Source organism: Pagrus pagrus (assembly GCF_965226575.1).
Source record: "Pagrus pagrus genome assembly, chromosome: 15".
Lineage (NCBI taxonomy): Eukaryota > Metazoa > Chordata > Actinopteri > Spariformes > Sparidae > Pagrus > Pagrus pagrus.
In genome coordinates, this window is record NC_140199.1 from 24,176,764 (window position 1) to 24,202,713 (window position 25,950).

General features: G+C 43.4%; 1 protein-coding gene across 1 annotated transcript; it reads left to right on the forward strand.

The window, feature by feature from the left end:
• Positions 1-1,791: 1,791 nt before the first annotated feature.
• On the forward strand, positions 1,792-25,609 carry stox1 (storkhead box 1). The gene is made up of 4 exons (XM_084375798.1): positions 1,792-2,137; positions 20,581-20,733; positions 21,201-23,874; positions 25,039-25,609. Exons 1-4 carry the CDS (start codon positions 1,807-1,809, stop codon positions 25,190-25,192), a joined length of 3,312 nt encoding a protein of 1,103 aa, XP_084231924.1. The 5' UTR covers positions 1,792-1,806; the 3' UTR covers positions 25,193-25,609.
• The last annotated feature ends 341 nt before the right edge of the window (positions 25,610-25,950 follow it).

Sequence of the window (25,950 nt, forward strand, 5' to 3'; positions counted from 1 at the left end):
GGCAGCATATCGCTTGAGTTACCCCTAAATTCCACCAGATCCATGTTTGGTCTGGCTCCGCTCTGTTACTGCTCCGTCACGGCAGCAGAGCTGATAGGTTTCACTGTAGTCTGTGTGTACTTCCACTGGCTCCGCTGCGTTACGTATCTGCTCCGTTGCAGCTCCAGCAGTACAGACCCTTCCAGAGCAGACACGCAGGACTTCTATTTCTGACATCTGGTTAATTTTCATAATAAAACACTCCTTGTTGACGCCAGCACAAAAATCTCAAAAAAGAGACAAATCCAAGCTCTTCTTCTAATCCTTCGGTTGGGAACAATTCTTGTTGTTGTGTTTATAACACATACCTGTAACTGCGGTGATTATGTAATTTTCGCGGGAACTCCTCGGTCTCGCAACTCCAGCTGTCCGGCAGTGCTGCGCCGTGCCGGACTCAAAACGCAGCTGGTGGGGGTTGACGGACGACGGAGCAAAACTGCACTGGACGTCGTTCCGCAATGCACATGCATCCAGTAGAATTCCGGAGTAACGCTACCTGCTGCTAGCTGTAGCTGCTGTTAGCTAGTTGGCTCAGTTAGCTGTGCAGTTAGCAGCCCAGACTGGGAGTGTTGGTGTTTGTACTGCTAGCACAGGAGCTTTGGCCGGGATGGGCCGGGGCTAGCTGGTTAGCATTCAGACTTCAGTAGATATCTCTGCAACACAATACGGTTACACCCCGCCTTTCCGAAACCCCGCTGTTCCGAAAATAGACTTCCATTCTTCGTAATGGCGTGGTTTTCCATTTTTTCTAAAGACCCCGCTATTCCGAAAAGGCTATTGTGGAACCCCTGACCCTGACCCCTAACCCTAACCATATTGGGAAGTAATTGGAACTTGAAAGTCAGATTTGGAACAGCGGTGTTTCGGAATGGAAGGCCGTCCCCACACAATACATAGACATCTTTGACATGACGTCAACACTGTTTTTTCTTTTAAATCTGTCAATAATAATCACTTTTTTTTGTTTTTTTGTTAATGTTTTCAATTCAGGCCATATCTTACAAATTGCTCCTTTAAAGGTGCAGTAACCCTTTTAAGAATTGGTCACCTGTCCAGTTCATACCGGAAAGCTTGAGTAAATGCTACCTGCTGATAGCTGCTGCTAGTTAGCTGTGCAGTTAGCGGCCAAGACTGGGAGTGCTGGTGTTTACACCGCTAGCACAGGAGCTTTGGACCATGATGGGCCGGGGCTAGCTGGCTAGCATGCTCTCTGCAACACAAGAGATGCACATTTTTTTTTGGTTAATTTGTGAATGTGTGAAAATTCTTACATGTTGCACCTTTAAATCTTCTCTTTAGAAACATCAGCCTTAGTTTGATGAAATATGACTGTGTTTTTATATGAAAAGATTAAGCAAATAGCTGAAAAATCTAATTAAAAACAACAAACAATATAAGGGTAGTCAAAATCTAAATAAAAATCCAAATCTGCTCTTGTGCCATGCAGGAGACAGCACCTGTCCCTGCAGCAGAGACGCAGCACACAGCAGACCAGCAGCAGTCAGTGGGAGGTCTACCTGTGTGACCAGCAGCAGGCTGATGAGCCCTCCTCCTCCCTGCCACCGTCACTGGCCCTGGAAGCGGAGAGAAACCAGTCGGTCGGTGCCTGCGCCTCCGGATCAGTCGCCGCGGACGCACACTGGAGGAATGCGCGGCGAAACACGGCGCTTGCTCGGATTTTCAGACAGGACAGCTGTCTTTTAACGCGTGCATTTTTCATTCCTGGCATGATAGCTCCCTCCTGGAGCCGATAAAGGCGTCAGAAAAATGTCTCACCAGCAGCGGGTCGTCCAGCTCTCCGCCGCTTCGCTCGCTGTAGTCCTCGGCCCGGACGAGGAGAGTGTGCGCGCCGGCGGAGGGAAGCTCAACGCCAACACTACGACCGGCCAGGAGATTTTCGCGGACTTCAAGGCGCAAAACTTGCGCAGTTTCTGGAATAAGAGGCTCGTTAAGGCCATAGCCGAAGTGTACTTTCAGGGATGGATGGAAAACATGGTGCTTTTCATTCAAGGGAACGCAAACAACCTGGAGGTGCTGAGAGAAGCGTGGATGCGCAGGGCTCTGAGGTCACCAAAGGGACTGATCATTAAAGCTGTCGGTATGTAACAACACTGCCGTCACTCATTACATTATAAAGTAGTGTTGTGAAGCCAAGAAGGTTTCCAGAAGTAATCCTGTGACAGAATGGAAAAGGCTGCAATGTAAATATATGCAAATAAGAGTCTTATAGGTGGCATAACAGCACCACAAGAGCATCATGTGTTTTTACTTCAAGGAGTCACACACCAACAACATGTGTTTGTTTACCAAACTAGGAGAAACGTGTGAAAGTCATAAACTTAGAAGAACAGGAGCTGTCAGGGTGTAACACCTCCTCCTCCTCCTCCTCCTCCTCTGTACTAAACTCATTTAATCTGATGTCAGACATTTTTAAAGATTATTTGTAGTGTCTTTCACACTTGATCTGGCATACTTATAACAATTAATTTGTTGTAGAGGCATAAAACTGCCTCTCGGAACAAAAAAATGTCGAGATGACTTGATTTCTCTCATAAAAAGAGAACTCATCTGGTGCGTTGGAGAGGATCTCACAGCCTCCCCTTGTCGTCGACACTGTGCTAAGTTTACCAACGCTTGTTAACAAAGCTCTGTACACCATGTTATTACTTCTAGTTGCTCCTCTTCTTTGGCTCTGGTTGTCAGATGTGGTTTTAATGCACAGAAACAATGAATGGAAACCTTTATGCAGCCTCTTATAGCGTGATCTCATGGGCTGTAAATGCCTGCTGGAGAAAATGACAACCCTGTGAGGGGCTTTGGACCTAATGACAGTATTCTGAGGCGATGCACCAGGTTATTCACACTGTTTTTTCTTACTTTAGAAGAAAAACTCTAGGTTGTAGCAGAACTGATTTGATGTTTCTGCCGGAAAGCACCACCTTCCACTCAAAAAGCAAACAATTTTACCGTGAAATTAAAAAAACTGCAGGATGCAAACGTGTTAGGTTTGGGTTTAAGGTTTTCCAAATGTTAGTTGAGCCTCTGGTTGTTGAAACAGCGGCTCTGAGGTGCCATTTGCTCCAGCTGCCTTGCCTTAATCTCACGGTCTGTCTTTTAAATAACGTGTCTGTTTGTTTGAGTGTTATTTTGTCTGCATGCACGCCTCGCCTCTGTCTACCTGCAGCCTCCGTGTCAGTCCGTCAACTCTGCCAGATCGGGCAAAGTGAAGGGAGGAATGTGATGATGAAGGGGAGGAAGAGACCACACACAGGGGAGACCCGGGAGGGTGTGGAGCGATGCAGGAGGGGGGAGGGTGTGGAGGCTGACATGCCGTCCCGCTGTGAGACAGTTTCTAGCCAGTTTCAACTCAACATACTAACACATGAGCCAAAGGTAATCCTGAGCTTAGTGCTTTACACGGCGTCAACACATGCATGACGACGTATGACGGGCGTTCGATGCCTCAACAGACTCCTCATGTTTGAGCTTCACACCAGAAGCTTGTGAGCAAACACGTCTGTGTGTGGACATGTCACCTCCTTCTCCGCCTTAACAAATCCTTCTCCTCACACTGCAGCAATTTGTATGGAAATCAGCGCTGGCAGGCTGTCAGAGGCTGGTTTTACTGCCTCCTTACTGAGAATCGGTCAGCAGTGAATCACTGTGCGACCGGCTGCCGACCACCGCCGCTCTTCTGTTACCCAGGATTAATGTCCCCTCGTTTCATGGCCAGTGAGGGACTGTGAAAGTCAGACTTCTGGATTGATATCAGGCATGGACTTAGAGGCCTTGACATTGTTCTGATATAAATATGTCAGCTAGAAAATAGAAATGTTATGAATAATGGGCTACAGTGGATTCTAAACAACCCTATTTCCTTTCTTGGGTCAGCGCAAGGTTGAGACGTGAGGAGGTTCTTTAAAGGAACTAGTTCAGAGGATGTTTAGCGTATTTAAAAGAGACATATTGTGCATGTTGTCCCCTTCTGTCTGAGACAGAACTGTGTTAGCTCCTGTCTCTTTAAGGCTCAGTCTGCTCTGATTGGTCAGCTCACACACGCCTGAGCCAGAACCGCTCAACCAGTCGGCTCTGTCGTGTTTTCAGCTTCTAGTTAGGAATATAGGTATAAATCATGCAAATGTGTGACAGGAAGACGTAATGTGATGTCACAAAGTCACGGAATTAAAGGCGGGACGCGGACGACCTCTTACATGCACAAGAACATGTATAGCATACTGAAGGAAAGGAAATGATCGGTCTCCTTTAACATCATTTGATAATGATATGAGACACAAAGATTGTTCAAACGAAGCTTCCAGACAAACAGACACATCATCTTGATTAATCTGTGTTAATCCCTCATTGGTCCTGTCTGGTTATCAGTGAGTCTGAGAGGAGACAGGCTGTCACCTCCGGGCCTCTTCCGAGGGGAGAATATGCAAGAAAGGACGTGTACGGAGGTGGAGAGGGCTGATGGAGTGAGGGGATCGTGACGAGGTTAGGCCGAGGTAAACAGACAGGGTGAGGAGTTAGTATGAACAGGCTTCGTTGTTATCCTTGTGGGAATGGGCCTCCCTGGTACTGGGGTTGACCTCTCCACTTCAGCTCACCAACATCTGCGGGGTGTTTCTCATTCTTCCTCTTCGACTCTGAAATGATGTCTTCATCCCTTTTCTTCCTCCTAGTAGTAGTTTACCGACATATACCACCGCAGAGTCATTTCATTAATGATCAGTGTGGTTCCAGTATCCTGCAGGAAACGCAAAATATGAGGAAAATGCAAAGACATCCTTGGTGTTTGTTGTCTTTGTCTTAATAAATGTTACTAACACTGGTTTTGGCTCATAGAAACCAAACATTACATCCAGCTCACTTTTTTCTTACTGTATGTACAGAATAAAAACAGGCAGGAGTCAAGCGATGGTGTCTACGTGCCACACCTGAGTCACCCTTTTCTCTCAAACAGGTCATATTTACTCCAGTTTTGTTTTATCAGTCAAGTCCTGTTAAGATGGTTTACATGAAAGTTGCAAAAGTCAACATAGTGGATTTAAAGGAATAGTTCTACATTTGAGAAAATGTGCTTATTCAATTTATATCTCCATCGAGTTGGTGGGAAGATTTACACCGCTGTCGTGCCTCTTCTCGGAGGGCGATAAACTAGCTTAGCAAAACGACTGGAAGCAGATGGAAACAGGTAGTCTGGCTATCTCCAGATTAGACCAACAAGATAAAACATGTTAGTAAAAGTTAGACTTGCTGGCAGCCGTATTTCTGAACTTTGGCAAGAGTCAAAGAGAGTCTTTATGCTAAGCTACGTTAATGGCCTGTTGGCTGTAGCTTGGTTATGCAGAGACATTGTAGAGAGTTGTATCGATCTCCTCATCTTACTAAAAAGGGAATAGGCATATTTCCTAAACTATTTCCCTAATGAGATTTTAACTGAATCTTTATTGTAAATGAAAATGCACTTGTTGCCTACTCAGCAGTCTTAACTACATTCTGACTGGAGGCTCTCCTGTTGAAACCAGAGGCTTCATAATGACTGTTAGCTGGTGCTGCATTATTTAGCGTCCTACTATTGTCCGTGCAGCAGGATGAACGTGGATCCAGGAGCTGAAACATTTATATGCAGTCAGCCAGTGGTGTAATGAGGTGTTCTGTGTCCTTCTAACAATCAACCTCTGTAAACTGCCCTCGTCCTCTTGAACATGGACGTGAATGAGTCTTGGACGGGGCTCTCACTTTTGCCATGGAAAAACACATTTCTGGTCATTGTAGGCCTTCTGTAGGTCTCCCTCTGTGTGTTTTTGAAGAACAGCACGGCTAAGCCAAGTTTCCTTTTTAAATAGTATGTTTCATTTAACTAACCATACCATGAGGTGGTGGAGCATTCCTGAAATGCTTCATTTACTCTTGAGATCATTTCCTGAGTTCGCCGACTCAGAGAGCCTGCTCTTTACTTTTCACTTGAAAGTGTTGTATTTTCACAGAAGGGGTGTCTCCTTTCATGAGGGTGTTTTGTCGAAGTCTCAAAGCGCTTCACTAATGGTCATAACTCTTCTAGATGTTAGCTTATTAACCATGACACCCCCTTGCCGGGCCTTCCAGGTTTAAATGGCCCACCCTGTCCTAACTAAGCACTAAAGGTCAAAGGTTACAACCTTATTGCTAACAAGCCACCTTGAGGTCAGTTAGCTTCAGAGGCTTCATTAGAAGGCAAACATACATCAATACAGTATCCAGGTGTTCACTAACAACGTCACGCCACCCGTTATGTCCCAATATATTTCTTATGAAGGAATTATAAACAGGATGTTATTTAACACTATTCAACTGTTTATCCATTAGCCTAGCCTACTTTTAGCTAACAAATTTTAATATTTATCCATTAGCTTACTTTTGGCTAACTATTTCATGTGTTCAGCCATTAGCCTACTTTCAGCTAATCTTTATCTGTTTATCTATTTGCCTAATTTTAGCTTCTGCATTTCTTTAACGATTTAAATCATTCAACAATTATTTTTTAACTGTTTTAATAATTTATTTAGACTGTGCCCTTATTCCATGCGCTGTCTTACTAGTTTTTGTAAATGTATTCTACTAAGGACCTGCATCACATCATCACATCACATTTGCCTTTTTATTTTCCTCCGTAATATGAGGATATTGTTCGGACTCCGTGATTTTATTAATGTATTTGTCAGTATTGTATTTCTGGTAAAAGACAGACTGAGAGGAAACACTCACAGAAGCAGATTATGTGCGATCTGCTCAGTAGCCGCTCTCAAACAATATTGGTTAAAAACAATCACTCTTGAGCTGCCTGACACTAATAGTATGACATTAAGCAATTACACATAATATACGCTGCCGTTTTTCTGGGTTTTCATAATGATGAAGAGTCCAGAGTTTGACAGACGAACACAGAGGACCATTATTTTTGGAAACTAATAGCAAATCTGTCAGTGACCAACAGTGTAGAGGTCCTGTGTCTGACTACAGTGTCGGTCTGGTAGATCAAAGAACACCTAATTTACTTATCATAAAAATAAACAGCTGACTGGAGATTAATTCAGTTGTAACATGAAAGGTTTTCACGTTGCTTGAGCCTCTGATTCGTGCAGCTCTGTTGAACCTTTAGATTGTTATTCAATTTGCATTGTTGGTAGTAAATTAGGCTAAAGTCTTATAATACCTACAAGCTTTACTATTATTATCTTTTACATGCCAGCACCAAGGGCGTATCCCTGCATTCATCTAGAATGTCTCTCTACTTCCTGGGCTTGTAAAAGATGGTTTATACGGTCCAGATATGGGGAAACCTTGACCTCCATTCTCAGACATGACCTCGACAGTGTCTCCACATGTGAGAGACTATGCGTGTGTGCGTGCCTCTCAGCACATCATTTGTTAGCCACATCCTTCCCATCGAGCAGGAAGCTCACTCCTGGTGCGAATCAGGCACGTTGGACTTTTTATCAACCCAAATATTGGGCTCACCCGTAGCGGTGGAGTGGAATGGTGCCAACAATAACAGTTGAGGAGTTTCCTCTGTATCCCTCAGCTTATACACCCTGTCAGCGGCCGCTCGGGTTTCCCACGTGGGATTTATCTTCATTCACTTTCTGGTCAGACAAATGGGTTGACACACAAGTGAGGCAATATTACATTAAATTTGGTATTACTATTAATCTTCAGTTTCCTGACAGGATGTTTTCTTTGCTTCATTTGCCATTGATAAACGCAGTGGTATGCTAACATCGGTCCTGTGAAAGGTGCTGTGTTATTGTATTTCAAGAGTGAAAGATACTTTCAAGGACCTCAGCAGAGCTGCGTGCTGACCAGTTGCAGGGCATTAAAAAGTGATGGATCATATGGCAGACACTGGACGGGAGCTCTGTTCTTAATACTGGGATAACAAACACAGAAATGTGCTGCACCTCGATCTCCGTTAAATAGGAGGAAATGGGTTTCATCTGCAACCAATGACTGCCATCACTCTTGATTAAGGGGTGTGGATCAGCTGGAAACCCTCATAGATCTTGTGTATATCTGTCTGGAAAAGCCATATAGATTTAATGCGGTGAAAACCTGGATCCTTGACGGAGGCGAAACTGGGGAAACTAGAAGCTCTTGCTTATTCTGAGCTCAGTGGTTAGTATGGGAGTGAAATGCAAGAGCACAGATGAGCTTTATCACCGCTGGAATGGTGCAAAAAGGTCATAAAAAATTGTACAGGTGTTTAAAAGTGACTTAGAGGGGGCCTATAATTGAACCTTGGGGGACACCCTCTGTTACACATAAAAAAGATTGAATACAGGACACTTTTTTTTACACTGATATCAGTCAGTGAGGCGGTCGTAAAACCAGCCGCACACATCTGAATCAGAGCCAAAAGGTCTGAAAAACATCAGGAAACCATTGACTGAATTAATTGCTGTTAAAGGAAAGCAAACAGAGAAGCTTTGTGTTGGTTTGTGTAGTGGCTGAAATGTTCACATGTTTTCGAACCAAAGCCACACTGAGTAGAAATAAACAGACAAACAGAGAGAAAACTCACACATGGCTGTATGATTTTGACCAGGCAAGATATTTTGGAGATGATAGTTTTATTCCTCATTCCTCACGGGAGAACATGAGCAGCCTTCCATGCCCTTCAGTGTTGGACGCACAGATGTACACATCTGTCTGTTTGCGTTTGGTATTGAAATGCCATTTTGCTTCCTAGAATTTACAACCACACAGAGTTTATGTAGGAGCTCATTTACTTTGAAGAAGAACATCTGGACAAAGAGAACCAGACTTCTTTTCTCGTCTGAAATAAAACAGATCTGATGTGAACCATGCACAAACTGGATCTTTGATTTTGATTGACCAATCGAAAGTTCCACCCCCTTAGTTACTGTTGCTAGGTCGGGCAAGCTTGACAATAAGAAACATGGCTACACCAGCCCCGTTTAGCCGGGTGCCGCAGTGTTTATTAGACAGTTTCTAGGTGATAGGTAATATAGTGTCAAGAAGCTGACAGCAAGGACTACAGTGCCTGATGGAAGGATATTTTCATGATGTTAAGTTTAATGAACATGGCAAAACGATGCAAATTGAGGTCAAGTCATTTCACGTTCAACAAAAACACCATGATCTTGACTTTACATCATAATGTTACCTTTGAACAAATGTTGTCTGTGTCCGTTTTTGGTGATGGTGAAATCCACTCTTTACATCAGACAAGATTTGTCGTTGTTTTTTGGGACGGAATATAACGCCCTCCACGCAGTCAGGGTATCCTTTTTCTTTTCTTTTCCACCAGCAACATCTTTTAGCCATCTTCTCAACTTGTTTTACTTTTCTGCAAAGAAGAGCCGAGCTTATAGCTCATACAAGTTCAACAGGAAACAGAAGAGTTTACAGAGGTTCACCAGGGTACCAAGCTTGCTCGACAAAAATGTTCGGGGCTCGAGTCAATTATGTTTTATCTTTTTACTAACCACAAAATTAAAACAGATTAGGAAGTGATTCTATGTCAACATCTGTCTATCCATGTATCGAATCAGTTTTTTAAAATTAGTTGTCCAAACAACCAATTTGACTCTTTAATCTTGACTAATGCAGGCGGTACAGGCTGATGTCATGCAGGGTTATTTATAAAAGGGTCTAACAGGGTAATTATAATCTTTTTTTTCTTCTGTCTGTAACTCCTCCTTTTTATTGCAGTGTAATACTAATCTTTGAAGTATCCCTTTCACCAAATGCCTTCCATTAAGATGAAATGTTAAGTTTATCCCCAAAAACATCAGCTCTGGAATCAAGCTGAGATCAAGAAGTTAGTTACTCCAGAAATGATGACAAATCTGGCTTGAGACAAGGCAGAGTTTCTTCCTAAATAAGTATAGTTTCACAGAAATGTGAAAAACATATACATGGCTGTTTAAGAAGAAAGCAAAGGTACTGTGGTCCACATTTAAATGACTTGGACTGGGGCATCTGGCAGAAACAGCACTGTGGGGTAATGTTCGTGTTCATGAAAGCAGACGAGAGCCAGATATGTCGGGGTGCGGCCCATTAAAGTCTGAAGAGGTATGACGTATAGTAAAAAAGATGGGAAACTAAAGTGTTGTGCTCTAAATCCTGTCTCCTGGCACCGGCACTGATATCACGTTACACAGAGCACTTTGGGCCGTGCTATAAAATACAGGCCTGTCTACCTGCACATTGTTACTGGTCCTCTGTTAAACACCTGGTCAGGTGTATTTCTATTCCACAAGAACATGATAACAGGGTTTTAGCTTCGTACCGGGTCATTAATTTCTCACTGCATTAGCTGGATCGCTATTTAAATTGTTCTTGCTGTGAATCAGATGGTAAAAACATTATTTAATGGCATTACAGCTGCAGGGGTTTGCAGCCAAGATCTGTGGTGACCAACTATTATGTGAGCGTAAATGTTTTTAAGCCCTGTGAAAGTCAGTTTGAGAAGCTGAGTCACAGCCCCCTGATGCTTTCTGCCAACATACATTAAATGTCAAAGGGTTGGTTTGTCTCAAGGCCATAACTGGATTATAGATACCCATACTGCACTCCTGCCCATGTTTCTTCTGTTTCCTGGGCTTTGTATTGCATGTGGCAGGTCGCTGCCACAGTAAAGGTTTCTATGGTGATCCGTGTCAACACAAAGCCTGGCTGTGTTTCTCGTCACGGCTCAAAAGTTTGAGCTCATGAATCCTCTTTAGTCATGGCTTTTTGACTTTTTCTCTTATCTGTTTCTCTGCTGAAGAATCAGAACTGTTTATTCTTAGAAAGTCAGCATTCATGTCCTGAACAATGGGCCTAAATTGGATTAAATAACACAGATCATTCTGCAGATTGTATCCAGCTAAAATGAGTCAGCATTGCCAAAAAAGGCACTTTCTCGAACACTGATTACAAAGAGGCCACAGTCCAAATGTCACTCTTTTCCTTCAACGCCTCACTTAATGTTTAAACGCGAGCACTCTGAGATACTGAACCGTCAATAGGTCAGATTAAATATTTACCTAATGCCTCCATGTTTGGGGTGGAAACGCTGCTTTTATTGTTGTGAATCAATCAATAAAGTCGGCTCAGTCTCCATTTTATTGGTTATCGATGTGCCAAATTTGGCCAACTGTGCACAGGATAAACCATGTATACAGTACATTCAACAATAGATACTTAATGCAAACTTCTACAGATCTTGTTGATATCCGTGCAGTGTTTGTCCTTTCAGAGTGGAAGGACAGGAAAGGGCAGTGTTGTTAGACTGGGCGAGGTTTGGTTGTTGAGATTGTGATTGCTCTCTGAAGGGATCTTTTCACTCAGTTTATTGGGCCATTTAACAGCAACGCCCACATCTCTGTGTGGAATGAAAGACATGAACCCGTTAAGCTAAAAAGTGTGATGTGCACACACACACACACACACACACACATACACACACTCGCACAAACATTAGCAGACGAGGGAGGGATCATGGCAGCCTGTGAGACCGAAAAAACCCAAAACAAAGGGAGGTAGTCGCGGGATTGCGAGACAGTCATGACATAAATTACAATTGACATCTCTTCCCGTTACAGTAAATCTGACTGTATGAATGTTTGACATCGTCCCACCAGAGACTTAACTCAGATCCTTCACGTACAGCCTGTAGGTTCACTGAAGCGTGTTCCTCACAAGGTCTCGTTCGATGGGAGACAAGGAGGGATTCTGCAGCCCGGGCGGGCCTCAGGTTCATGTTGAATGCCATGCAGTGTGTCCTTAATGAGGGAGAGAGAAGATTAGCCTGTTTGCTCAGTGGAGTGTAAAAGATTAGACGACACCAGTATGAGATAAGATGGTGTGTGTCTGTGGGTGTGTGTTTTCCAGAGAGGCCGTGGAGTGTGGGATTGTGGCAACAAGTCTGATGCTTCAGGTAGATTTTACCCGTCATAGCATGAAGGTGAAAGGTCGAGGACTAGATTCAGTCACAAGTTGTGCAAACTTCTCTACGGCTTTTGGTTTCTGGTCTCCCATCAACGCCTGGATATAGTTTAAAGATATAAATGTAACATTTCTGCATTAAAATGACAATATTGATATTTTGTCGAGTTGTGTCCTTACATTACACGGTGGCGACAACAACTCCCATAATCCCATGCTACTTCGTGACATCTTCAGACTAAGAGCTTTGTTTTCATTGTTTTGATTGAGACACCCCCGAGTGGAAGACATGCATACATTTCACTTGCATTAATTAAAAGCCAGAGATAAACAAACTAATTGCAATTCATCCTGAGGAGGGCGTAAATGTGGATACCAAATATTAAGCCAATCCACCCGATACCTGTCAACACATTTCCCTTAAAAAACAAAACTGGCAACCTTATGGTGGCACCAGAGAAAAAGATTTGTTGTATCACCTATGTAAGTAGGATCCATCCTCTGAGGACCATGAATATCTGTATCCAATGTAGTTTCAGTCTGGACCGAAGTGGTGATCCGACCAACACTGCCTGCCCCAGAGCCTCGCTGATAAGATGGCTGATAAGCAACAGCATTATTACCAAGTCTCACATCAAGGTGCAATTTGTTTAAACTTACTGGACTCCGGCGGGACTGTTTTAAAGCACGGAAAACAGCACAGGAGCAGAAGATTACTGCTGCACGCAAATGTTGAGTGAAAACATTGTGACGGCCTGCCCACTCCTCCACAGTCCATTTACAAAACCGCACATTCAGAGGTTCAGCTGGCTGCCCCCCCTCTTCAACTTTAAAAATGGTCCTTACCAAAATGGCGGCGGCGTGGGGAGCCGACAGGGTCCGCCTGAGAGTCGTGATCGGCAGAGTTGTTTCCTAACCTGCATAGTTGAACATTAGCACATAGCATAACATTAGCTTAATATTTAAACATTCAAAATGATATATAAGCTGTCATGAAGGCTATATTTTTTTATATATATATGTTGTGTCTCAACATGTGTGTGCTTGTTTGTCTGACAGCATCTTCGTGATCGAAATTGACCACATTTATCATATATAACATGTTTGATTACTGGAGGTCTGTGTGTTCAATACTGTTACCAAGGTAAGAAGAGGTGTTTCCGTTGTTTAAATGCTAAATGTTTGGGTGGCATTATGTCACGTCTCTCTAACAGCTGATTGAGAGCCCAAAACTGGTGCCGTGGTTTGCACATTTCGATATAGCGTGACACGCAGATTCAAACATTATTTTCAATCTGAGTCAGTATGGCTCATGGATGGCCTACAGTTCTGTGTGGCGTGTCTGTATTTTCTTCCAAAGAAACTGGAGGTAATGCAATCATGTATGAAATGGGACTCATGTGGCTCTGAGGCCAGCTAACGACATAGCCATGTGAATACATGTGGCATTGATCAGTGTGAGCAGCCAAGAAGATCTCAGCGGGGATAGAGGAGAGAAGATCTCTGTCAATCATCTCAAATATGAGCACACAGCTACAGGCTTTCTTATCCCCCAGGCAGCTTTATATTCTCGCACAGAACAGTTTATGACATGGGAAGAAATGGTTGTTGTTTAGCCCTGCTTGTGTGGGCTTTGTCATGTTACTGTAATGCTATGGTGAAGACCATAAAAATTAAATTCAGACTTGTTGTTTAAGGTTAGGCCTTAAAACTATGTATTGTCTCAATAGTTCTCACAGTCTGGATATGATTTTAGAGGTTTTTTGACATATGGGTTGAAAAATATACTAAATCAAATGAAACAATCTGGAAAGGCTAAGCCATTCTTTGTGTAATTGCTGTCGCCTCTCTGCATTTTTATGTCTATGTGTAATCCCTCCATAACATGCAAGAAATAATCAGCGCTGCAGAAGCTGACATGTCCCGACTTCTCCATGGAACCGAACAAAAATGAATGCTGTGGTTTTTAAAACTGGCGGGTTCGCGCTCTTTTCCTTCTGTCATGCAGGAGTGACGATTCTGTTGACCAATCAGTGGACTGCAGTGTTTCTAGCTCCACCCTTTAGGTGCTGGATCAGTGTGCTAGGTACGTCAACAGAAGGGGGATAAATCAGGACAGATAATGATTGATAATGAATTTCAGTGAAATAGAGGAGGAAAACAACACATAATAACAGATGCTATTGTACATTTTATTTACGTATCATAACATTTGATTCACTCACCTGATAAACAAATCACTGTACCCCTTTTCGATGGGTCCTGCCCATGTCGGTGACATCAGGCAGCAGTTTCCTCGTGAAGTCGGGGTAGATAGATTTGCCATCTTTGAGTGGCGTTCCATCGCACATTTTCTGGTAGGACATTTTTGAGTTTTGAGTTGTCTGGGACGCAACAACACACTGACTCCTACAGTCCCATGATGCAACTCGATAAAGTCTTTCATTACTGTTGGGTTAGGCTCAAAGAGAAACAGTTTGTTCAACGTGTTGTTACAAATATCGTGAAGGGTGAAGACATGACATTGTTTAAATTTAACCATAATGTTGTACTCAGTTGTTCGCGTGAAAAGACGGGGTTGTGTAACCAAAACAAAAAAAGAAACGGAGCTAGAGAGAGAAGTCCAACCCTAGTTTTCTTCTCACCTCCACACAGCTGGTCAGTCATGGCGTAAAGTGTGTGTGAAAGTTGGATTCGGAAAGTTGCTGGGAAGGCTGGACACAGCTTCCTCTTTTTCCAATATTGGAAGATGTGTGAGGGGGTTTCCAAAGCTATTCAACCATCTGACAAGCAGCTCTGATGAAGCTCTGCGACCCTCATACATCTTTAAAACTCTGCACCCCCAGTTTGTAAACTAGGCTTTCTGTTATATGTTTGTCTTCAAACCTATGGTGAGATATCATCAGGAGGTCATCATCAGAGTTATTTTCTCAGACTTGACAAAGCTCCCCCAGAGCCAAAGAAAGAAGAAGAAGAGGAGAAACTCTTTTTACAGGCTGATTACGACCAACCCTGAACAGACTTTCACTGTAAAACTGTCGGACTGCTCCTTTAAGAGGTTATATTGAACTCCTCCTGACATACTTTAACACAAGTCTCGTCTCCTGTCTGACTCTCTGTTTCCCTCCCTCCTCCTCATTGCACGGGGTTCGGTTGCCATGGCTCCCAGCAGGGTATTCATGCCGTGTATGACAATGAGTGTAATGTCGGTGGCCCGGGTTTAGATTACACGAGCACAGAGGTCCGTTCCCCCTGGAGAGAAGACGGTTACAACAGTGAACCTCCCCGACGGTCACGCCTGCTAATGTTAGACTCAATAAACACTGATCCTGTCTAACACAGCCTCTTCTCATAAACAAACTGCTGTAGGTGTATTTTTGTCCTCTGTCTCACACCTGCATTGCCAGTATCACTTTTCTATTGATTATTATTTTAATCACTGCTGCAGTCAGAATATATATAAATGAATGGCACGAGGGAAACGCTCTTGCTTGAACTTATTTCTGTTTTTAACCTCTTTGCAAGCAGGTGTCCGACAGGATATCCTGCATTGAACCAGGACATGTTCAGAGAGGGTCACTGCCTCTGTGCAAAGAGAGAGGGAAGTCATTTTGAAGGGGCAGTTCACCCAAAAATCTCCCCTTATCTGTATTTATCCATCTAGATTGTTTTGGTGTGAGCTGCCCAGTTTTGGAGATATTGGCTGCCTTCTCTAGAATAAAATGGACAACGTGGCTTTTGGTGCTCAAATACTTTTTCTAGAAATCCTGACCCTCAAGATAATCCACAAACCATGATGTAAGTGTTTCATTGCACCCACCAACCGTATCACCATGCAGAAGGAAGCGTGCATCTAGTCATGGATGAGAGGCTAGTCAACTGGGTCCATGAGTAGATGAACACTTTCTTCTACGCTGTGGGTGTAGTTCATCGAAAAAAAAATAGTTCCTTCATGAAACTGCTCACTACAAGGTCTGTGGATTATCTTGAGACACCAAAACCTATTTCTGATTTCGGGTGAACTGTCCCTTTAAAATGACTCCCCAGCTCTCTGTGCACAGAAGGAGATAGTGATTTCCCATCAGTTTATTGGGTTCTTGTGAATAATCATCTGCCTCCTCTGACCCTGTCATATCCTCGCTGGCCTTTTGGCTGTTGACAGCAGCTATAAGTGGTTGCTATGTGGACGGCCAGCCAGACATTCCTATAGGAAGTTAACAACAATGAGGGGCTAAGTCAGCTGCACTAATTCACTGCCCAGGGAGACTGCTATTGAGATATCCGCTCTGAGGTTTAGTCAGATTAACGTCTTCTGTCGGAGTCGGGGGAAGGCAGATGGTTTTTTTCTTTACAATCCCCCCGTGTGTCATAGGATCAGTTCTGGAGAGAAAGACCCCTGTCTGTGAGACTTATGAGCCTTAAGTGAGCTCAGTGTGCCGATAATTGTTTTTTTTACTGACTTTGCTTGACATATTTCTTACTTCCTTACTAACTCATACCCGAAATGAGCAGGAGTGATTAACACATTTCTGCTGCTCTGTGGTCAGTGTTATCCAGCTACTTCACTGCAAACAGGAAGATAAAACACAAGAAATAAACACTGAAAGCGACTTTATAGTAGTGAAATTGAATCTGTTCATGCAGCAATTATTATTATATTATATATGCAAACTATATTTGTATAGCACTTTTCTAAAAACAATGTTTATCAAGAGCTTTACATGCCAAAAAGCAGCAACAAATCTACAAGAGACTTATAAATATAGTTTAAAACAGATCAAAGCTTTAAATACAAATGTGTGTTCAACATTTGTGGCTCAGGAGGCAGAGCGGGTCGTCCAGTAATCGTAAAGGTCGCTGTTTCGACCCGGCTCCTTGAGCAAGATACTGAACTCGAGATTGCTCCTGATGAGCAGGTCGGCACCTTGCATGGCAGTCTCTGCCATCAGTGTGTGAATGTTGTATCTGTGTGTGTGTGTGTGTGTGTGTGTGTGTGTGTGTGTGTGTGTGTGTGTGGATGGGTGAATTTGACAAGTGTTGTAAAGCACTTTGAGCGCTCAGTAGACTGGAAAGGGCGATAGAAAGTCCATTTAGAATTTTAAAATAAGAAAGGATATACAGGAAACTGCCAAAACAGCAATGCATAGATATGATTCACACAAAAGAAAATGACTTTACACTGGTGAAATTATGTGTTAATGCAGCCAGATAAAGTTACATGACATGCAATCTAGAAATAAATAGCTTCTGATAAGTGTTTAAAGGTTTGAAATAGGTGGAAAATGCAGGTTTTTGAGATCAAATGACTCGAGATCAGACTTACTGCAGCACAGTGCTGAGTTAAATACACTGAATATTACTGAATAATTCTTGATTTAATTGTTTTGTATTCTTATTTTAATATGCTGAAAAATAAGGCCATGGAACCAGAAAAATATACTAAATTAAATATAAAATGACTTAATACTAGTGGAGTATGAGCATGCTGTGACTTGACACAAGTTTTTATTTAAATTGAAAGAGAATAGACATTGGTATTAACTTTACTCTATAAACTGAAGCAGATTTACCAGTAAATTATGAATTTTAAGATTTCCTGACTAATGGAGGCAAAGAAGACACTCTCATGATAGATTTTAAGAAAATACCACATATTCTAAATAAATAAACTAGTGAATAATAATAATAATAATCTTTACAAGCACATAACTTTTACAGTTGGGGTCAAATTGTTTTAGGCTGGTTGAAATGTGGGCTACTTTTTGTCACATTTGGGTCGTTCATACCTCAGAAAACTTAATCTGTATTTCAGTATATCACTTAACATGCAGTGACTTGTAAATGATGACTGTCGAAACCAAACATCCCTCCAGCTTATTATTATTAGTCTTTTGTTACCTATTAAAGTTAGTGTTTGGTCTCTTATTCTATTAGTTCAAGGTTTTGATTAGGCTGCGTCTGTCACTCTAATCTAGCAACACTGTCTGTGATGCTTTATTGGAGGTAGTGATCCATATGTGCAGCACCAAGAAATGTAAACAAACAGCAGTAATGGGTAGGATCACCTGGATCTATCAGTATGTGTGTGATACATATGTGTTCTGTCACGCTTCACTATGGCAGGTATCTGAGTGGTTGTTTATTTTCCCTGCCTCAGACATAAGTGGTTCAAGTGTGAGGGTTGTAAATGTTTAGTTTGAGCTCGGCAGTGTTTTCACTGAATGCCCTGATGGTGTTGATGGGAGGATCAGTCACAGTCACACACACACACATGTTCAAGCTTAATTCACACATTTATACACAAAGTGCTGTTGTCAGCACAACATGGAGTCACATGGTGAAAATGTCTCTGTCAATAACAAGAACAAGTTGAAGCTCCAACTGTAGCCAAATTCAATTATATGTGTGTATGTGTTTTTAACATTCAAGTTGTATTGGATACTGTTGATAATAAGTAAAATACAGAGGTGGAGTGTGATCACTGAGCACTTTTCTTGCGTTGGATCACCATTTTTTTCTCTTGTCCCTTCTTTCACCCTTTACGCTACTCACATTAATGAGGTGTAGCTGATTAACTAAAACCAATTTTCCAGCCCTGTGGGTAAGGGTTATGTTCATGGCCTTGTGTTAACACAGGGAGTTTGTTAACCGAGCTCAGATGCTAATCATTTATCGGTGGGATCTGGCTGGTTTCGGTGCTTCCACTGAGCTCACTTTTTATTAGTTAACATCACTTTTTGATGTCTATATTAAGGCTGTAACTAACCATTATTTTCATTGTTATTTTTTGAATTGATCGAATAGTTGCTTGGTCTATAAGATGTCAGTCAGTGTTTCCCACAACTCAAAGAAATGTACTTTACTGCCATAAAGACACCTGAAAATATTCACATTTAAGAGCCTGGATCAGAGAATTTTAACGTTGTTTTGTAGGAAAAAAGTTACTCAAACCATGAACCGTGAAGAGGCCCAAGGTTTGAATCCAACCTGTATGTGTCTCCCTCTCTCACCCCTTCCTGTCCCTCTTCAGCTGTCCTCCAATAAAGCCATGACATTGGCAAAAAAGACAACCTAATAGTTGACAAGTACGCGATTAATCATTGCAGGTGTAGTCTGTATTACATCTGTTATTGGTGTCAGTCGTCCAATATTTCAAATCACAATGACTTTTGTAAAAGAAATAACGTGTGCAGCTCAAACCCCTGGGGATGCACAAGCCAGTGCCAGGATAAACTGAGAGTGTTGCATCAGGAATGGCATCCGGCGTAAAAAGCCTATGCCAAATCAAATATGCGGATCTTGAAAGAAACAGATCTAAAAACAGATGATCCGCTGTGGCGATCCCCTAACAGGGAGCAGCTGAAAGAAGGAGTAAAAGAAATAACGTAATGCACGCAGAGGAAGCCCCGCTGTGCACTGCAACAACAACCCTCATCCACATTCTTATTCAGACCATAACCACATGAAAGCTGAGCCTCAGCCCCAACCAGTTATTATGTTAACTTAAACATAAACATTTGAACGAGACTGTAAGCCCAAAACAAACCTCCTAAAGGCTTAAATCTGAAAAAGAAACATTTCTAATAGTATGCCTAAACACAACCTTCCAGTTTGGCAGCGACTCTATCCATAACTCAGAAATGTTGCTGTAAACTGACGATGTTTCCCTCTTTGGACAGCTTTACTGGAAATGTAGCTTTCAAAGTCAGTTGTTGGTTTGTGGTTGTCTCACCTTGTGGGAAAAAGGAACGCTGTTAAATAAAGAAAAGACTACATGTCCCATCATTGGTACTGTTAATTGCATCTTCTCGGCCACCAGTATAACACATTGACCATTAGAGCCTTCTCAGCGAGGTAACCAAGTATTTACACTGCTATGTCAAATCCCAGTTTTGATGTCCTCTCCTATCAGCTGGGTGTAGGAGAGTCTTTACAATCGCCACCTCTCCTGTTCTCTTGGCACACAAAAGATCCTGTTTGCCTGAAGGAACGTAACCACTGCATGCTGCTTCAATTATGGTCTCCATGTGTGAAACTCCGTTGATTCTTGTGATTCTGAACTGAAATGTTTCTAAAATGTCTGGTTAGCTTTAAAAGCAACTTAGTTTTATGATTTAAAAGCACTGTGGCTTCTGTCTAATCGGCTCCCACGGTTTGTATGTATGTGTTGTACTACTTTTACAAAGACAAATGTTTCAAAGACTGTCTGTCTTTCCTCCGAGTCCCTCTCACTTTCGGTAACATGTTTGTCTAAGGGCACCTCCTAGACGTGTGATATGGGGGGCAGGATATCGGATCTGCCCAGCAGGCAGACCTGTGGTCATTTCTGTGGGAGTAATGGAATTCCGTGGTCGGTCCCAGTACTGATGGAATTTCAAAAGCAGTCAGGCATGGTTCATATAACTCACATAAATAGACCACCTCGACCATGATTTAGAGGGCGGTTAGGAGAGGAATGTCAACTTCAGTACTTTGAGTTATTTTCACTGGCAGCACAACTCAGAGAGGGATCTATCTAACCCAGGTGTGTTTGTGTGTACTGCAGCAGGCCCACCTGTTCCACTCAATCATCTGTGTGGTTGTGTGTGTGTGTGTGTGTTTCAGGTGATCTGTCCCCAGTGCAGATGTCCCCTGTGCCTCAGTCCCAGTTCATTCCCTTGGCTGAGGTGCTGTGCTCTGTCATCTCAGACATGAACTCCTCTGACATCGTCGTCAACCAGGAAGCACTTGTCAATTACATGAGCAAAGCCCACCCAGGTAATAAATCTAATATTCCCTCATTTGACTTGTTAAAGTAATAGTTTGACATTTTGATAAATAATTGAGTTTCTGCTGGAGAGTTAGATCGTTGATAACACTCTTGTATCTGTCAGTTTGATATAGAGCTACAACGGGGTCTTAACACAGTGAACTGTGGGTAATTCACTCGGGTAAAGTCAGCAGAATTGTGGAATTATGAAAATTGGGCATAAAAAGCACACAATGTCTGAGAGTCCTCATACACTTGACGATTTGACAGTGGGACAGCCCTAAACCCTCGCAGGCTTCTCGGGAACAAGCCTTGAAGTCTGTGAGTGTGGACACTGGGTTTAACACACTGACATAACTCTAACTCTCCATCAGACAACTAATAAGCGTATCTTCCAAAATTTCATAAACCAGACACAATTTTGTGTCTTGCTTGTCTATTTTCCTTAACACCCTTTTCTCTTCATGCGTCTCAGGGATAACCATCCCCACTCAGGACATCCTCTACAACGCTCTAGGCACTCTGATCAAGGAGCGCAAAATTTACCACACAGGCGAGGGCTACTTCATCGTCACGCCTCAGACATATTTCATCACCAACAACATGGTCCGAGAGAAGAACTGGTGGACTTCAGGTTCAGCGGACGAGCCTCCCTCTCCTCCGCCCATTACTTACCTTCTGAGCAACGATGCCTGTGTTGAGAGCACTCAAACGCTGCCAGTAGCGCACTGCAAGTCTTGCAGCTGCTTCAGCCCTCAAACATCCACTAATATCGCCTCCACTACTGTAACAGCCACCGTCCCACCATCCACTGTCCCAGACCAGCATTCTGTCTCTGTTTCGATAAGTGAATGCACAGGCAAGAGCTTAAAGTGGCCCCGACCATCAGATCACAAACCCACAGTGCAGCACCAGTCCACCTCCACTGCGGCAGATTGTCAGGCGAGTGAGATCAGCAAAACTACAGCCACTTCCAACGTGACAGGCCGCAAAGAAAAGGACAACAAACCAGGGAGGAAGTTCGGTCTCAGTTTGTTCCGGAGAAATGGAGCTAAGAAAGAGAAACCAAAGAAGGAGTATGCATCATTCTCAGGCCAGTTCCCTCCAGAGGAGTGGCCAGTGAGAGACGAGGATGACCTGAACAACTTACCCCGAGACCTGGAGCATGCCATCATCAGACGCATCAACCCTGAACTGACTGTGGACAACTTGACACGCCACACGGTCTTAATGAAGAAGCTGGAGGAAAGAAAGGAGAGGGTGATAGAGAGAGTGTTGGACAGGGGTCTGGACAAAGAAGATAAGGGAGTAGACAAGGGAATGTCCACTGAGATCTTGACATTCTCAAAAGCCAGGCATCACCACTCCTCCAGGGCAGTGAAAAGATCTGCTCAGAAGGCCTCTCGCAGCAAGAGGAGGGTCCATTCCTCCAGAGAGAAACAGAAGGAAAAGGAGAAGGAGAGGGTTAAGAGCAAGTCTCCCATATGTGTGGATGATTATCCAGACGGAGAGGATTTGAACCCTGCTCGGCTCAGAGTGGAAATCCCTGTTGATCAACCAGATCAAGTGGAAGAAGGTGGAGCTGTTGAGGGAAAATCTCTTTATAAGAAACGCATTGAAAACCCTTTCCAGACTCATCCAATTAAAGAAGTTGAGATTCCCCCGCCCATCAACAGAGAGCAAAGAAGACGAGAGGTGAAAGAAGGCAAGGCTTCAGGGCCGGGGAGGAAGGAACGTACGAGTCATCGCTCCAAATCGTGGGACCCGCACCGAGCTAAAGTGATTGCAGAGAACGGAGAGCATGCAGGGAAATCGCCCACATCTGAGGACAGGTACAACTGCGTCCATGAGAGGGACCTTACTGGTGATCATCTGCCCCAAGCAGACACAAAGCTCAGCAGAGAGCTGCCACTGGACTACAGCTCGGCCTACCCACAGAGCAGTACGCTTCGGATAGACGACAAGATCCGACATCAGAGGGAGGGAAACGGCAAGGAGAGCTGGGAGGAAGAAGGCAGGAATAGGCATTTTCAGGAGCCAGAGTGCCGTGATGATGGCCTCTCTAACATCCAACAGTACACCAATCCTAATGCCATGCTCCCTACCCATCCCTATGAGCCTGGCATAAACCACTCATATGAGCCAACTCCGCCCTGGCCCAAGCCTTCATTGCAGCGGAAACACTCCCTCAGACTCTCTAACCCACAAAGGGATGATGTTCAGAGGCCTGACGAGCTCTCTTCACACCAGCAGGCCCGGGAAACTACAGCCACCCAGGAACAAGATGAGATAAGACCAGTCACTATCAGTAATCAAGAGCAAAGGACCATGAACCAGGGAGAAAGGCCTGAACTGATAACTGACAGCACTCTCTCAATAACAGACACTGATGGCTTCATAGAAGACGACTACAGGCTCTATCAGAGAGCAGATGATCAGGAGGACGAGGACGCCTGCAGCTCCTTGTGTCTGAACGAGGAGGAGATTACTGATGCTGTTAATGTGTACCGACCAGGTGTAGCAGACTACCATAGCCACCAGTTGGCTTACAATAACCGGGAATCTGATTTGCATTATCAGGGACTCTATGGCCACTATTTTAACTCCAACTTTCACCAACCACAAGTCGCCTCAATACAAAACTCCAGAGACAGCACTTTCAAAGAGCTTGTTCCACCTGCAACCCAGAGGGAAGCTTCCCTCAGTCCCACCAGACCTGGAGAATCCAGCTGGAAACGTCTTCATCACAATCAGAGGACCAGATCACCAGGGGCCCAAAGTGAATCCAGCGTCAGACAGAGCACATCGATCCAGGGGGAAAGACGACATGAGGTGAACCTCGATTTGGATCATCCTGAACCATTTGAAGTTGCGGACAGCAGCATCTTCGACTACTGCCAGACTAGTGAGATAGAATCAGACACAGAGACTGTCCGCAAGTCAGCCGACGAGGGCGATGGTGAGTCTGCTCACTGGGCAGCTGAGGTGGAGGAAGCGCAGGAGGACGAGTTCGATGAGACGGGTGCTCCTCAGACCCACAGAGCTGTTCTGAGGACGCCCGGTGGAGCCAGAGGGGCAGAGACTGGGGAAGCAGTGGAAATGGGAGAGAACCAGAGCATCACAGGAGACAGCGGTATAGATTCTCCTCGGTGAGTGCCTTTCTTTGTAGTTGTTCATAGTAGCTGTAATGAGATACTGTTATTGTGTTTTCATTTCATTGTAGCTCACACTGAGACGTGGGTATCTTGTCAAAGCTATGGACTGACTGAAAGTTAGACAGCTAACACAGACTGAGGGGGAAATGCAATAAAGAAATGCTCCTAATCCTAAACCCAGGTGAACATTCTCTTCAGGCCAGTGTTTTTATTAGTTTACGCTCACGTGTCATCTCTCTGTGGCTGTTCAGACCAGGTATTAACATGCGTCCTGAGTGATCCAATCACAAGTGGACAGTTCTCAGTCCAGGTGTGAACACGCATTAAAGGCACATTTGAGATCTGATCACTCAGACCACATCTGGAGGTGGCCTTGGTCTGTAAATAACCTGTTTGTTGTTATTTAATTTAATTTACAAACCGCATAATTTTTTGAGAGTTGTTGAGTGAGGAGAAACTTTGCAAACACCATGGCAAAGTCTAAATCATTCTGCATTAAATACATTAAGTTGTAAAGTCCCCAGGTTCCCTTAAAAAAATCGCTCAATTTTGTGAGTTTTGTGGAGTCAGGAGAAACTTTATGAAAAGATGTCTACAACAAATTCTTAACTATTCAGACTGGCTTCCTGTCAGCAACCTTTTAACATGAAGATACTTTTCTTTATGTGAAAAACATTGAGTCTGTTTGTCCGACCGATGTACGTGTTAATGAGACAAGGAAGTGAGATTCGATCACAAGTGGTCACTCACGACGCATGTTAATGCCAGGTGTGAACTGACTGTCCACTTGTGATCAGACCACTCAGGACGATAAACACTGTACTGAGGTCAGTTAACCTCTGGGTTACCAGTCTGTGGTTGGCCTTACTCCCAATTTGTGTTTTTTCCTTTGACGTAAAGCTGAGCAAACACCTTGTGACCAATTATAGCATCCAGTATTTGGACAGAAGGGAGTCATTTTAATAATTATGTGTAATTGGTGTGCAGCACTTAAACCATCATGTTATAATCAAAGAGGGAGAAAAAGACTTCTTTTTTGGCATTGAACTCGCTGTGCACCCCCGGGTGGACAGATGGAATGCATGAACACGTCACCTTGTTCAAATGGCATATTTACAGATAGATATCAACCTCATGGCCCCTTTTTTCCCCCAACAGGACCCGTGTCAGTCTGGCCTCCAGCAACACTGTCATTCTAGAGGGTCTCAAGAGGAGAGGCTTTTTACAAAACCTGGAGAAACTGCATTCAAAGAGCAACGCCATCCGACCACAGAGCTCACTGCTGCAGCTGACTCCTGTCATGAACGTATAGCAGGCCCGAGTCTCCTGCTGAAGCTTTGTGTCGGAGCTGATGGATCTCTTCACGCAGCTCAGCATGAAAAGGCCAAAACCATGTGCTTGAATCTTCAGTTCTATGCAACCTCTCAGTCAGAAACATATCTCACAAGGAGGTGGTGCCCCTTCTACATATTAATACCAGGGGGCTGTGTATAGCTGTACAGTATATATATATTTTTCTCTTTGTAAATAGTCTTAGAGATAATATGCAATGATTTATCCGTTCACCATGCGTATGTGCTGATAATGGTGAATTGTGGCATTTCTGTTAAATAAATGTACAGTTTCTTTCTCTAAATGCCTCATAGGTTAACAGCATTAACATCTCCTAGAGTTTCCTTTTTCTCTTTTGTCATGTAGTGAGTACCACAAATAAAAATTGTGTATGTCAGCCATGGTGTCTTTTGTATTTCTCCCTTTAAAACATGCAGCATTAAAGGGTACGTTCACACAACAGTGATAATTCAGTCATTATTTACTGACCCTTGTGCAGATGAAGTTTTGTGGTCCACAAAACATTTCTGGAGCTTCACAGTAAAACAGTGTTGCAGCAATCTCATAAGCATTTGAGGTGATGGGGACTTTATAAACTGTAGAAAAAAGCCCAGCAGCTCGTTCAGTCTAATCCCAAGCCTCCAGATTCCCTGAGATCCCAGATTGATTTGAAAAGTTGTTTTATGCGTGGACGATCACTTGCACCTAATACAGAGGGGGTGCATGCTAACGCTTTTA

Coding starts and splice junctions, on each gene's coding strand:
- stox1 (XM_084375798.1), top strand. CDS start 1,807: ATGTCTCACCAGCAGCGGGTCGTCCAGCTCTCCGCCGCTTCGCTCGCT. Junction 20,734..21,200: donor CATGAGCAAAGCCCACCCAG/GTAATAAATCTA, acceptor CATGCGTCTCAG/GGATAACCATCCCCACTCAG. Junction 23,875..25,038: donor AGCGGTATAGATTCTCCTCG/GTGAGTGCCTTT, acceptor TTCCCCCAACAG/GACCCGTGTCAGTCTGGCCT.